This window comes from Lolium rigidum, chromosome 6 (assembly GCF_022539505.1).
Source record: "Lolium rigidum isolate FL_2022 chromosome 6, APGP_CSIRO_Lrig_0.1, whole genome shotgun sequence".
In the NCBI taxonomy this organism is placed as follows: domain Eukaryota; kingdom Viridiplantae; phylum Streptophyta; class Magnoliopsida; order Poales; family Poaceae; genus Lolium; species Lolium rigidum.
Genome location: NC_061513.1, coordinates 168,413,819 through 168,426,482, shown reverse-complemented (window position 1 = coordinate 168,426,482; position 12,664 = coordinate 168,413,819). Strand labels below are relative to the sequence as shown.

The following is a 12,664-nucleotide window of genomic DNA, read 5'->3' as shown; positions in this document are numbered from 1 at the left end:
TATTGTTTATCGCTTGCCCATGCTCTTAGCTAGCGGGTTTTTTGGGAGTTTATCTTTGTTGCCTATTGCAGCATTTATGTCATTATTACATTTTAAATAAAATGTGTATGTGTCTGCCCATGTGGTGCTTACAAACAATGATCTAAGACAATCGAAGGGAGCTTTTATCAAGATGTCTGGATTGCATTTTTAGAGAAAAATCAAACGTCAATGACAATCTCATTATTAAGTTACCAAACTGTCTTAGTGATATCGGCTCAACAATCGTTTGGGTGGATTTGCTAGAGTACTTGTGTGAATTACTATTCTAGCTCCCTTTGGTATATGTATATGCAATCTCATTAGGAGGATATTTTATACTTTTAGGAGGTCTTCGGGTTGTTCATATCGTGCTATTTTCCAATTTTCAATAGGCTTTGCAAGGCCATGAAATCTGGTTCTTAGAAATCTAAAACTTTTCAACCGTGGAGAAGCTTAAAAGATGCTTTCTTACCACTCAATTATCAATCCATTCATACACTTAAGGATTAGTAGGGACTTATGCGATCATAGCAATCTCACAATTTGATCTTGAAGATCGTGAATTGATCATGCATTCATGCTAATCATTACGAGATCTTGAAGATTGATGTGTTGTGATATTGATATGAAACCTATCCTCGGTGCGAACTTTGTATGAAAGAATTATGGGAGAGAACACCATACCGCTCAGCCAAAACTCCGATAAAATAACTTAATACTTATAAACATTTTCATGTCTACTTGGGTATTCTTGATTTGGCCAGAACATAATCAGGAACAAGGGATTTTTCATGTTCTCCATGATGGTGGTCGGTGGGGGAAAGGGAAGTATTGGTACAATGGTTATGGTTAGATGTGTTGTCATTGTATATCAAATAGAATACATGATGCAATGTAGTTAACCATTGGATATTCATCCAAGGGATAACAAAAAGTGAGTGTTCTCAAGGGAAAAAAGCATAGTCGTATATTTCCATAAAAGAAGATATGGTTTAAAAAGCCATGCAGTCTCCAATCCACCCTTCTTACTCATCTAAGATAAGAAACATTCGTTGTATAGAAGAAACGTGTAATACTAGAAAAAAAAATATTACTCAAGTGATGCTCGCTAAGTACATATAAGGAACACATCTTTTCAAACAATTTCAATAAAACATCTTATATTTAAATCCTTTTATGTGTTCTTGGATATTCATGTTCCGGCTGAAACAAAAGAGGGGAGAAAGGGTGGTCATCTTATCCAACTTTGGTTCTTGTGAACATCCGAGTACTATTGAGCCATATGTATCGAGACAACGGTAGGGTTAGAAGTGTCGTGATTGTATATGAAGTACAGAAATGTGATGTAATGTAAACTGTTGGATATTCATCCAAGGGAACAAGAAATTATGGTTTCAAGAAAAAGAAAATGGAACCCACGTGCACATATTTTACCCGAAGTAAAACAACATGTAGTATGCCAATTCACCCATTGTATTCGAGTGAAGCCACAAGGAGAGATTCCGGAGTGGCAAGTTGATGGGTGGGAGGTAGGGGACGGATTGCGGAGTGAATGATGTCACGTAAACCGTCGGATATTCATCCAATGGTGAACAAGAATTGACAGATTTCAAGAAAATGATATTGAACCTACAAAAAAAAATTCCACATAAAGTAAACGATTTGTGTTGGCCAATTCACCCTTCCTAAAAAAACAAGTACGAGTGAACATAATAACTATGTACATAGAAAATGAAATAGAGAGCTAGTAGAAAATAAGAAGAAAAATGAATAAAATAAAAATAGAGAGAGATGTGAGAGTTCCCATATAAATTGCCCAAAGCCCTCCTTCTATCCCTGCGCCTCCATTGCCTCCCCTTTTCCTTCCTCCTCCCCTCTCAAACGGCTGCGCGGCTCCCCCCAATCCCCTCCTAAAACCTCTCCTCAGTCCTCCCTCTCCTCCGGCCGCTCGCGAGCGCTCACGGACATCAAAACCACATAGCCCAAGAGCAAGCGCGACAGCCCGGCTCGGTGTGAAGAAAGATTCGGGCGGCGGCGGCGGATTGACCTGAGATTTCCGGCGAGATGAAGTACGTGCTGGTCACCGGCGGCGTGGTGAGCGGCCTCGGCAAGGGCGTCACGGCCAGCAGCATCGGCGTCGTCCTCAAGGCGTGCGGCCTCCGCATTACGTCCATCAAGATCGGTACGTGCCCAGCGCCGGCCGTGTGATGTTTTTTTTTTTTTCCTTTCCACCGTTCAAGAACCGCCTTTCCGGGGCCCCTGAAAAGGCGTGGTTTGGGGCTTTGTCTGGAAGGGGTTGGCTTCGTGGGTCTCGAGCCCGCCCTCGATCCGGTTTCCGGCGAAGGATTTGTTTTGATTATGATTTCAATTTTTTTGAGAGCGATTCGGGCGGCTCAAGGCTGCTGGGTGGGAGTAGGTGCAGGGAGGCCCCAGGATTCTTGGCTGGGTTTGGTGGAAAAGCCCCTCTTTCGAACATTCCTCCCGTTTTGAGCCCGGGGTTTTAGCCTTTAGGAGTTGTGGTGTAGGAATGGATATGATGTTGATTACCTTGCTAATCTTTGGCTTGTGCGCGCATGAGAGACAGATTTTATTATACTTTCAATTTGAAGATTTGTTTCGGTAGTAGCCTAGTGGAAGGGAACTTTTAGACTCTACAAAGGGAAACTTGTCCCCCGGTTTCTACTTCAGTAGAAGACCATTTCGGAGGGCTACCAAGATCTTTTATGGAGTGGTGATTGGTGGTATCCGTTGCTCGAGGAATAAAGGTTCGATGTCTGAACAATGGTGGCCCATTGAAGAAAGCTTCTGACTTTTCCTTCATTGGCTAGCACTTGCGCCTGTGGTATATATGGCCATTATTTCGGGAGAAAGATTTGTGAAAGTTACATGGAAGAGTTCCAAAATATCCGAACTGCTGCAACTCTCAGATTTTGCGCTGCTACACTTTCATCCTCTGTCGTGGTGGAGACAGGTGTTTTGAAAAGACTAGGTTTTCCCTTCCCTCCTTGTCTTTGTCTTTCAGACGCCTCGTGCTCTGCAGGCCTCACTGGTGCTAATTTAGATATAGGCTACCTGTATCGTTGTGTCACAAACCATTGGATGCCAACTTAGCGAGTTGGAATCTTTGACCTGAATCAATGTTATAATACATGTCTTGTTTGCTACTAGTTGTTATTCTTATCCAGTATCACCTAAACACTGCTTTGTTTTTGCTGTTGTAAGCTTGTAGCCTTGTGACTTCCTGTAACATTGTGGCACTTGGGAGCTTGATTGTACCTTTTGCCTTGTAGAACGAGTGGCGGCATGCCAGCTAATACTTGCTCCTTTGCTCTAGTTGCTTGCTCTTGGCTTCATGAGGTTGACACGTTCTCTTTGCATTATCTGATTATGCAGATCCTTATCTTAATACCGATGCTGGGACTATGTCCCCGTTCGAACACGGTGAAGTGTTTGTGTTAGATGATGGTGGTGAGGTACTGACATAGGAACACGTCAAATATTGCAACGGCTAGGGAATGTTGGTCACCTTGTTAAGTGTTGTCTCTGAATCTTGCAGGTGGACTTGGATCTTGGGAATTATGAAAGGTTTCTTGATATTAAACTCACCCGGGACAACAATATAACCACTGGCAAGATTTACCAGGTAAGGCACACTAATGTATTTAATGTCCCAACATCAATTCTTTTGCGATGCAAACATTTAAAAGTTTTGAAATGTTTCAGTTGATGCTGACGTTGACATACGTGTACTTTATATGAAGGAAAGGGATGTCTTTGTTGTATGTTACTAGAAATGTTTGCAAAATAATTTGTAGTTATTTAACCACAATGATATATAAGAGTTATAGCACGTCAGATGTATGTGACATCATAAGTACAGTTGCTGTTCCCTGCATAACAAACTGTTCTGACTTTGTACTTTGCCTCTTTTTTGTTGTTGATGACAGTCTGTTATTGACAAGGAGAGGAAAGGGGAATACTTGGGAAAGACTGTGCAGGTGAGGATCACCTTATGCACTCTTATCTTTGTTTGTCTGTCCTCGTAGCTACTGTATGTATGTTTCTTTGAGTGCTGACTATTAAATCTATTTACCCTCAAGGTTGTGCCACACATCACAAATGCCATACAAGACTGGATTGAGCGTGTTGCGATGATACCGGTGGATGGCAAGGACGGACCAGCTGATGTCTGTGTGATAGAACTGGGGGGAACAATTGGTGTGCATGAAATAATTCTTTTTATTGTTTTTTGTTGAGAGCTATTCCTTGTATAGCTGTCACTTGATTGTGTTGTCACTCCTGCTACAGGTGATATTGAATCTATGCCATTCATTGAAGCTTTGGGTCAATTCTCTTATCGTGTTGGTGAGAAACTCACACAGTTATATTGATAAATAAACACTGTACGCCATCTTTCCTAGGTTAGTGGGCACTTATATTCTTCTTTGGATATTACTTTGGTTGCCAGGACCTGGTAACTTCTGTTTGGTGCATGTCAGTCTTGTTCCAGTTCTAAATGTTGTTGGTGAACAGGTATCCAAACTCTCTTGTTGATTCATTCATTATGTTTCTCCGCAACTACTTTATGATGTACATCTTATTATGTGAAAAAAACATTTTATTTCTATTTACCTAATGTTTGTTCTGTCTGTTATTTATTACTCTTGTAGAAAACTAAGCCGACTCAACACAGTGTGCGTGGTTTAAGGGGACTTGGTCTCACCCCAAATATTTTAGCTTGTCGCAGTACAAAGGTTAGTTTGTCATTCATTTACATCAATTTTGTATCTTAGCAGGCTTGTCTTTCTTCGTTTTTGTATCACTTTTCATAATCTGCAATTATATTTGACAGGAACTGGAAGAAAACGTGAAAGAGAAACTCTCCCAGTTCTGCCATGTGCCGGTAATTGAACTGTAATTTTTTTTTGTTGCTGATTGCTTCATATTCTTGGTAGCTAATTCCTTCTGGTAGCTCATGAACAATTGTATTATGCAGGCATCTAACATTGTCACTCTATATGATGTTTCCAATATTTGGCGTATTCCATTGTTGCTACGGGTATAGCACAACTCATCTTCTGTGTACTAATTTATTTTTGGTGCATGAACATTCATGTTCAATTCTGAATATCATTTATGCCCTGTAGGACCAAAAAGCACATGAAGCTATTCTTAAAGTTCTGAACATTCAAAGGTTTGCCTCTACATATCTAGTCAGTATGATCGTATACAAGCTGTAGTATTTTCTGTTGGTGCAATAAATATTTGTGTACGGATTTTCAGCTTTCCTGGTGAGCCAAAATTGGACGAGTGGGTTGCAAGAGCTACTATGTTTGATACCCTTCAGGATACTGTTAGTCTTTTTTTCCACTTTGATTGCCGCCCTTAGTATTCCCAATCATAGTTCCAACTGACTAATGATCTTATTTCAGGTGAGGATTGCTATGGTTGGAAAGTACACTGGTCTATCTGACTCTTACCTCTCTGTGCTGAAGGTAAGTTTGATGTTACCATATTTTTATACCTTTTAAATGATTGCTGGTGTCTAATAGTCAATTCTGATGCAAAAAAAAAAAAAAATGCAGGCCCTCTTGCACGCTTCAGTTGATTGCCGCAGGAAGCTTGTTGTTGATTGGGTTGCTTCTACAGATCTTGAGGACTCCACCAAAATTGAGGTACGGCAGTGTTTTTCTTTTTCTGTATGTTTGATTTGGGCTGTTTCCTTTTCTTATGTGATCCTTTCTAACTTTTCTAGGCACCTGATGCTTACAAATCAGCATGGACTTTATTGAAGGTGATGAATTTTCACCAACAAAAATGTTTTTCACTCAAAGTTGAATTGTTCACATGTAAGTATAATTTATGTAAATATTTTGATCATGGTTATCTGAATATCTTTTACTTCAGGGTGCCGATGGCATTTTAGTACCTGGTGGCTTCGGAGATAGAGGTGTTCAAGGAAAAATCCTGGCTGCTCAGTATGCACGCGAAAACAATGTACCATATCTTGGTATATGTCTTGGAATGCAGATGGCTGTTGTAGAATATGCTAGGAATGTCATGAATCTCTCTGATGCGAACAGCACTGAATTTGATCCCAATGCCAAGACCCCATGTGTTATTTTTATGCCAGAGGTAATTATTTTGTTAAATTGCTTGCAGTCTTTATTGTGAATCATCCCAGTTTCTCATTAGAAATGGGGGGATGGAGCAAACTTTCTATCGGTCCCTTGCAGTTCTTGAAATCAAATTTTAATTCAACTTTTAGGGTTCGAAAACACATATGGGTGGTACAATGCGCCTAGGATCGAGGAGGACATTCTTCAAGGTTGCTGATTGCAAGTCTGCTAAATTGTGAGTGTATATAGACCCTTCTCCATAATTATTGCCCTAAGCCTAGGATTACATATTATTAGCATTCCTCATTACAGAATCGTGGGGTTTTTCACCAATTATTTTTACTGTTTAGGTATGACAATGTGGATTATGTAGATGAGAGGCACCGGCACAGATATGAGGTCTGTTTTTCATAATTGTTTGTTCATAGATGCAATGAACAATCTATCACATGATTGATCTCCACAAGTCCTGGCCTGTTCTTAGGGGTCTGAAACATGTTTATCTTCACAGGTAAATCCTGATATGGTGCCAGAGTTTGAAATTGCTGGACTTCAATTTGTTGGGAAAGATGAGAGTGGCAGGAGAATGGAGGTTTGACTAAAACCGTGACTTGCTTGAAAAATCTTTTGTTTTGGCAGAAGTTATGTCTTAATAAAGTTGCTAATCTTCCAGATAATCGAAATACCAAATCACCAATATTTTGTTGGCGCACAATTTCATCCTGAATTCAAGTCAAGACCTTCAAAACCTTCTCCGTTATTTGTTGGTAAGCTGCTGAGGAATCTCCTAACTTGTATTTTCCGTCTATTCACATGTTGGAAAACACAAATTTTATCATATTTTGAAGAACAGTTGTCCGAAGCTATTTGTTAATCCTCGCTTGTATTTTGCAGGGCTAATCGCTGCCTCATCTGGGCAACTGGGTAAGGTTCTGCAAAACTGCTCCAGCGACCATGTGGTTCCTGCTAAACATCAAAATGGTCCATACGTGCCTGCAGTACACCAAAATGGGCATGCTAAGAAGCTTATGAATGGCCTATCGAATGGAACATACTACCCCAATGGGAACGGTGTCCATGCCTAGTGCCTCACCTTGCTGCTCAAAGGATTTGCACCCTTTTACTTGTTTTTTGCAATTCTTGTTGCATCAGTTTTGCAGTGGCTGGCTGGCTAAACTACCATTGGTCGCTCGAGGAAGAAAAAGTTCTTTTGCTCGATGCTGACTGTCTGCAGGGGATGGTGCTCGTTCCGTCGGTTTTAGTGAAAGAACCGAGCTTGATCTGCGTGAGAGTGGTTTGCGTGTTGTTCTCTACCATCTTCTGTAAGAGAACAGAAGTGGGTAAGAAGAGTTTCCATGCTGTATATCTGAAAAAGGAAAGGCTGAATGTTTTATTTGTTCTTGCTTAAGATAGATTTTAAGAGAGTTCTGAAGAAAAATGCTGGGATGTAAGAGAATTTTGGTGTTTGGCAGTTTGTACTTGGACGTGGTTTTTGTGCCTTTGCACAAATAAGTTAGTGTTTTGTATGATTTACCTGCCTGCCTTGTTCTGCATCATGGCAGTTATTTAGCTGGTAGATTCTGGAGAAATGTTTCGTCATGTCTCAAGATGAATTTGAGATCGTGTACTGTTTTTGTACAGTTCTGAACTAGGCATGATCTGTCGGGATTAAGTGAATCCTGTTAAGTTTGAATTCAACAAGCATTCCATGACGAGGCAGAGAAGTCGTACCAAAGTGAAGCTATAGTGAATTTCACTATTTTTCAGATCATGGGTTTCAGTATTGTTTTATTTTCCTGAGAAACAAGAACAGTTCAGTATTACCAAATGTAATTGGAACTAAATAACATCATTTCAAATATTACAACTGTAAATCTACACCGCAGAAAAATGCCCAGGGCTTAAATATACTCAAATGAGTCTTATGATCTTCACCACCTGCCAGATGCTCCTTTCAATCACCAAGCGTTCTATGCCAGGGGAGCCCCTGGAGTATTTCCCACCTTCTGCATGATTCAAAGCAGGGAAGCCACCAACCATTCTTCACCCGCCTCCAGTACTTACTAGTTGCTCATTCCTCTCAGCCTTCAAGAAACTTGTTGATATTCCATCCCGCACAATAAGAGCATTCTTTGGGCCCTCAAGCTTGCAGAGCCCTGCAATGGCGAGCACGCCTTCAAGAAACTTGTTGATATTCCATCCCGCACGATAAGAGCATTCTTTGGGCCCTCAAGCTTGCAGAGCCCTGCAATGGCGAGCACAGAGCCAACATTGTGGGCACAGGCATCCAGAGTAAAAAAAAAAACATGCAGCTGAAAAATCGAGTCCCATCCATGGACATCTCACAGAACATTTGGGTCCTCAAGCTTGAAGGCGCCCGCTTTGGCGATCGCAGAGGCAGCATTGTTGGTGCAGGCATCCAGAGTAAAAAAAGAAAAAAAATGCAGCTGAAAAATTGGCTGCACAACAGCACAGATGGTGTTGCTGTCGGGTGAACAATTGCTTCCTCCTACTGAGCAGGGGAGCAAATAGATCTACAGTGTTTATAGAAAGTTCGCCATACTAGCAGCGCACATGTTTCCGCAAAGTTTCTCCGGAATCCAGTTTTTTTTATGAGAAGGAGCCACATGGCTCCCAATTTCATTTAAGAAACTCGAGTTCTGTCATGTTACACCACAACCCTCATACTCACATTGGCGCCAACACAATCGCCTGACACAAATACTACTACCTAGATAAGATAGGAACACAGTCTTCAAAACAACCTAGATAAGATAGGAACACAGCCTTCAAAACTTCAGAGAGCTAAAAGACAGCTACAGTTTTAGTTTCACTCTTCTTTTGATCATACACATAGTGTAGAGTAACCCAGCGGAAGCATATTGTTGTTGATTACTTTTCTCCATAAGATAGTATCAGCCATCACATATCCTTCTCATCACAGGGCCCCAACCATGCCGACGACCAAAAACATCCTTCGCCACTTTCCTCAATCTATCCTTTACCTGGTGCAGAACTCCTCGAACCTTTCCTTTCTGAAGAGCGTTCCAATCGTCAAGTAACCAGCAAAGAGAAAGAATCACATTAGTTGGGTCACTAGGCATTTTCTGTTGAAAACTAGCGTCATTCCTTGTTTTCGAGGTTCCACAGCAAACTGTGTGCACCAATCATCACAATAGTCCTATCCCTTCCAGAAAACTGGGGAATCCAGTTCTGGCATAAATCATGCAAACTTTCTGGTTTTCCACTAATCCCCAAAGCACTACAAATAATACTGCAATTATATCTAGCTAGGGGACAGTCGAAAAATAGATGATCTAACACTTTCACAAAATTCACAGAGACAGTTTCTTTTCCATCCTTTCTTGACTACATCATCTTTAGTCAGCACCCTATTCTTAATCACATACCAAATAAAAAAGCTTTGATTTTCAGGGAATTCTCATCCTCTAAATCAGACTAAAATCCAGTGTTCACCGATGTGATAGTGGAAAGCAGACAGCAGCATGACGGCAAGCGGCAAAATAATGTAACCAAACCAGCAACCATTATTTACCAATCAGTAGGAGCCTGCTCATTCCTGCATGTGACCCTCTGATATGCAATGCAATGCCAAAGTACGGAGCGGACATGAGCAGGGAAGAAACAAAGGATCTGCTTGTCTCAGCTGTGAAGGGTGTTCTTCAGAAGTGAGCTGAAGAGGGCACAAAATATGTATGCTGATATGGTATACAGATCGATACATATTGATATGGTAAAGTTCAATCAGGGGCAGAAAATTCATCATGTATCGCGTAAACTAAACTACCAATATAGGATTGCACTTGGTTGATAGAAAGGCCTTATCGTTCAGTAACAAGTCAGCAGTACGACAGTTGCTGTGTATCGTTGCTGCAGCAAGATAACATATCCAAAAAATGTGTATGCCATTAACCAATTAAACGATCAACACTATTAAGAGTCTCATGATTGAACCGGCAATAGAGCCTCATGAAATTTCTTTATTGAACCGGCAGTAGGGCCTCATGATTCATCAAACAAGAACAGAACTTCACCTCCGAGTCTAGATGCAAATGTTCACGCGGTGGCCGCCGTCTTTGCTGGCTGCTGCTCGTCCTCTTCTGCGTCCTCCTCTTCGTTGCTGGCACCAGGCGTGAGGCCGGCATCCTTCTCAAGCTCCTGCCATGGACCATTGAAGTGGTCAGGGAACTTCTTGCGCAGCCCAACCACCACACGCCTTGCTGCCCGCCCCTTGCCAGCCTTATTGAGACCGACCACCAGCTTCCGCACCGTGCCCAGTTCCACCACCTTCCGGCGCTTCACCCCGTCGTAGAACACATCCTCCGCTTCTGACCACCTCTCGGCGTTGCAAAGTGCACGGGCCATGGCAGTGTAAGTCGAGCAATCCGGCGTCGACTTGGCCTCAGTATTCCCCTCTGCTCCCACCTTCTCCTGAAAGCCCCTGTATACCTCCAGGGCCTCGTCCACCCTTTTGTGCCGCCCCAGCACCCGGATCAGCCCGTTGTAGGAGACAGCGTCTGGCTGGATCCCTGCCTCCTCGTGCATGGCCCGGATCAGCTCCTTCACCTCCTCAACCGTGCCGGCTGTGGACTTGTAGGTGATCCTGACGTTGTAGGCGGCGGCATCGGGCGCGATGCCGTGCTTGTCGACCATGTCGCGCCACAGCTCTTCGGCGCGGTGGGGCTTCTTCTCCTTGTAGTAGGAGTCGATGATGGCCGTGTAAAGGTGGAGGGAGGGCGGCTCCTCCCCGTGGAGGAGGTACACCGCTTCGTCGGCGCCTTTGGTGATGCAGAGTGATTTGGCGAGGATGGACCAGGTGACGGCGTTGCGCGGCGCGGAGGGGTGCGCGTTCAGTAGACCGGGTACGCGCTCGGCGTGGCGGCGGCGGCGGAGGAGTGGGCCCAGGAGAGCGTTGAGGAGCTCGGAGGTGGGCGACGAGATGGTGGAGAGGATGGCGGAGGCCTGGTCGGAGAGACCGACCAGGGATAGGGCGGAGATTACAGCCTTAGGGTGCGCCTGTATGAGCGGCGCGACGGTGGCGTCGATGTCGGTGAGACGGCCGGCGCGAGCGAGGTTGCGGATGCGGGCTATCGGGACAGCGTACTCGGAAACAGCGGCGGCCGTGGAGAGCAGGCGGCGGCCGGAGGCAGAGAAGAATGCGGCCATGGCTGCGGCGGAGCTAGGTCTGATCGATCCGAGGTTCGGGGGTTAGGGTTTAGACAAGTGGGGAAGATTGCATTTTGCGGGTTTGTCACTTGGGAAATGGAGATGGGACGAACGAGTTCGAGTTAATGGGCCTAAGCCTGAGCTCATTGTCCGGCCCAGTTCACCTGCCTAATAGTTTCTGTTTTCTAAACAGAGATCAATTTCTGCTAAAAAAACAGAGATCAATTTCCCTTGAAAAAGTTTCCCAAAAAATAAACAAAGAGTAAAACTTTTTCCTCATGTCTTAATTGAGAAGAATAATTGCCCTGATCACTAGAGGAAAACCAAGCAAAATACAAGATTATTACACTCACACACGACCATAGAACTTAACCGCTCAAAATGTCACCCCGACCAACCTTCGAAATTTGGTGTTTTTCTAATATCTATAGTGAAAAGTAGGGGAATTTGATCCATATCTAGTGTTTAATTGGGAGTTTAATTATATTCCTCCATTTATAACAGATTTTTGCTCTAATTTAAATTTAAGCTATTAACCATTTTCACCTATTCTAGATTATTTTAATTATTTTGAGGATACACGCTGAAATTGGAGGACCAAAATACCCATGCACGATGTTTATGAACTGGACCCGAGTCAGTCCACGTGACTTTGTCCTCGCTTACGACATGTTCCTTCCCCTTGTTGTTGCCGCTCAGTGTTACCATGTTGTTCATCTTCAAAGGGCCACGAGGGGCATGATCAACGTTGCACGCAAGACCCACTTATCAGAGGACAAATTATCGAAGTGCAAAAGTAATAAGGGCAAATCATCCATCACAATATAAGCACGGAACTTTTGTGCGTACATCATTGCTCTTTTCCTTGTCCAAAAGGTTTGTTTACCATATGGATGTCTGGATGTGCAACGTCGTACATGCACCATACAAGAGCAAATCATCAAACTACCAAGTAACACGTGGTTGAAGTTCAAATTTCCCGAAAAGTAAGAATCGGTACTCTTTAACTTTTAAGTTTTAACATTCAAGTGGGTGTGGACAAAGAAATAAATGCGCTCAGAAAATATAATGCAAAAAAGGCAAATAATTTTGGCAAACGTTAGGAACCGTAGCTATATAGTTGGTTTGACTTTCACATGCATGGTGGTACCTAGACCGCAAAAATCATGTCACTCCTACAAAGGAATCCTGAACAAATATTTATCCGTATATGTAGCTTTGTCAAAAATGCGACACCATTTTGCAACATTTTCTGAGAATCTATAAAACTTACGACATGTAGCAAAAAAAACTTGTGCAACATTTCGAGCATGATCATGTACCAAAAAATACAAAAC

General features: G+C 42.7%; 2 protein-coding genes across 2 annotated transcripts; one reads left to right on the top strand and one right to left on the bottom strand.

Moving 5' to 3' along the window:
* Positions 1–1,876: 1,876 nt before the first annotated feature.
* On the top strand, positions 1,877–7,673 carry LOC124667499 (CTP synthase-like). The gene is made up of 21 exons (XM_047204766.1): positions 1,877–2,203; positions 3,415–3,494; positions 3,578–3,664; positions 3,969–4,019; positions 4,122–4,239; positions 4,330–4,386; positions 4,490–4,554; positions 4,692–4,775; positions 4,874–4,924; positions 5,018–5,080; positions 5,169–5,215; positions 5,305–5,374; positions 5,454–5,516; positions 5,607–5,696; positions 5,777–5,815; positions 5,929–6,156; positions 6,290–6,375; positions 6,491–6,539; positions 6,652–6,732; positions 6,814–6,907; positions 7,035–7,673. The coding sequence occupies exons 1-21, from the start codon at positions 2,086–2,088 to the stop codon at positions 7,223–7,225; spliced, it is 1,812 nt and encodes a 603-aa protein (XP_047060722.1). The 5' UTR covers positions 1,877–2,085; the 3' UTR covers positions 7,226–7,673.
* Positions 7,674–8,827: 1,154 nt separating this feature from the next.
* LOC124663529 (pentatricopeptide repeat-containing protein At4g36680, mitochondrial-like) lies at positions 8,828–11,327 on the bottom strand. Its single transcript, XM_047201221.1, has 2 exons — positions 10,196–11,327; positions 8,828–9,175 (listed from the first exon to the last, which is right to left on the bottom strand). The coding sequence occupies exon 1, from the start codon at positions 11,325–11,327 to the stop codon at positions 10,218–10,220; it is 1,110 nt and encodes a 369-aa protein (XP_047057177.1). The 3' UTR covers positions 8,828–9,175; positions 10,196–10,217.
* Between the last annotated feature and the right edge of the window lie 1,337 nt (positions 11,328–12,664).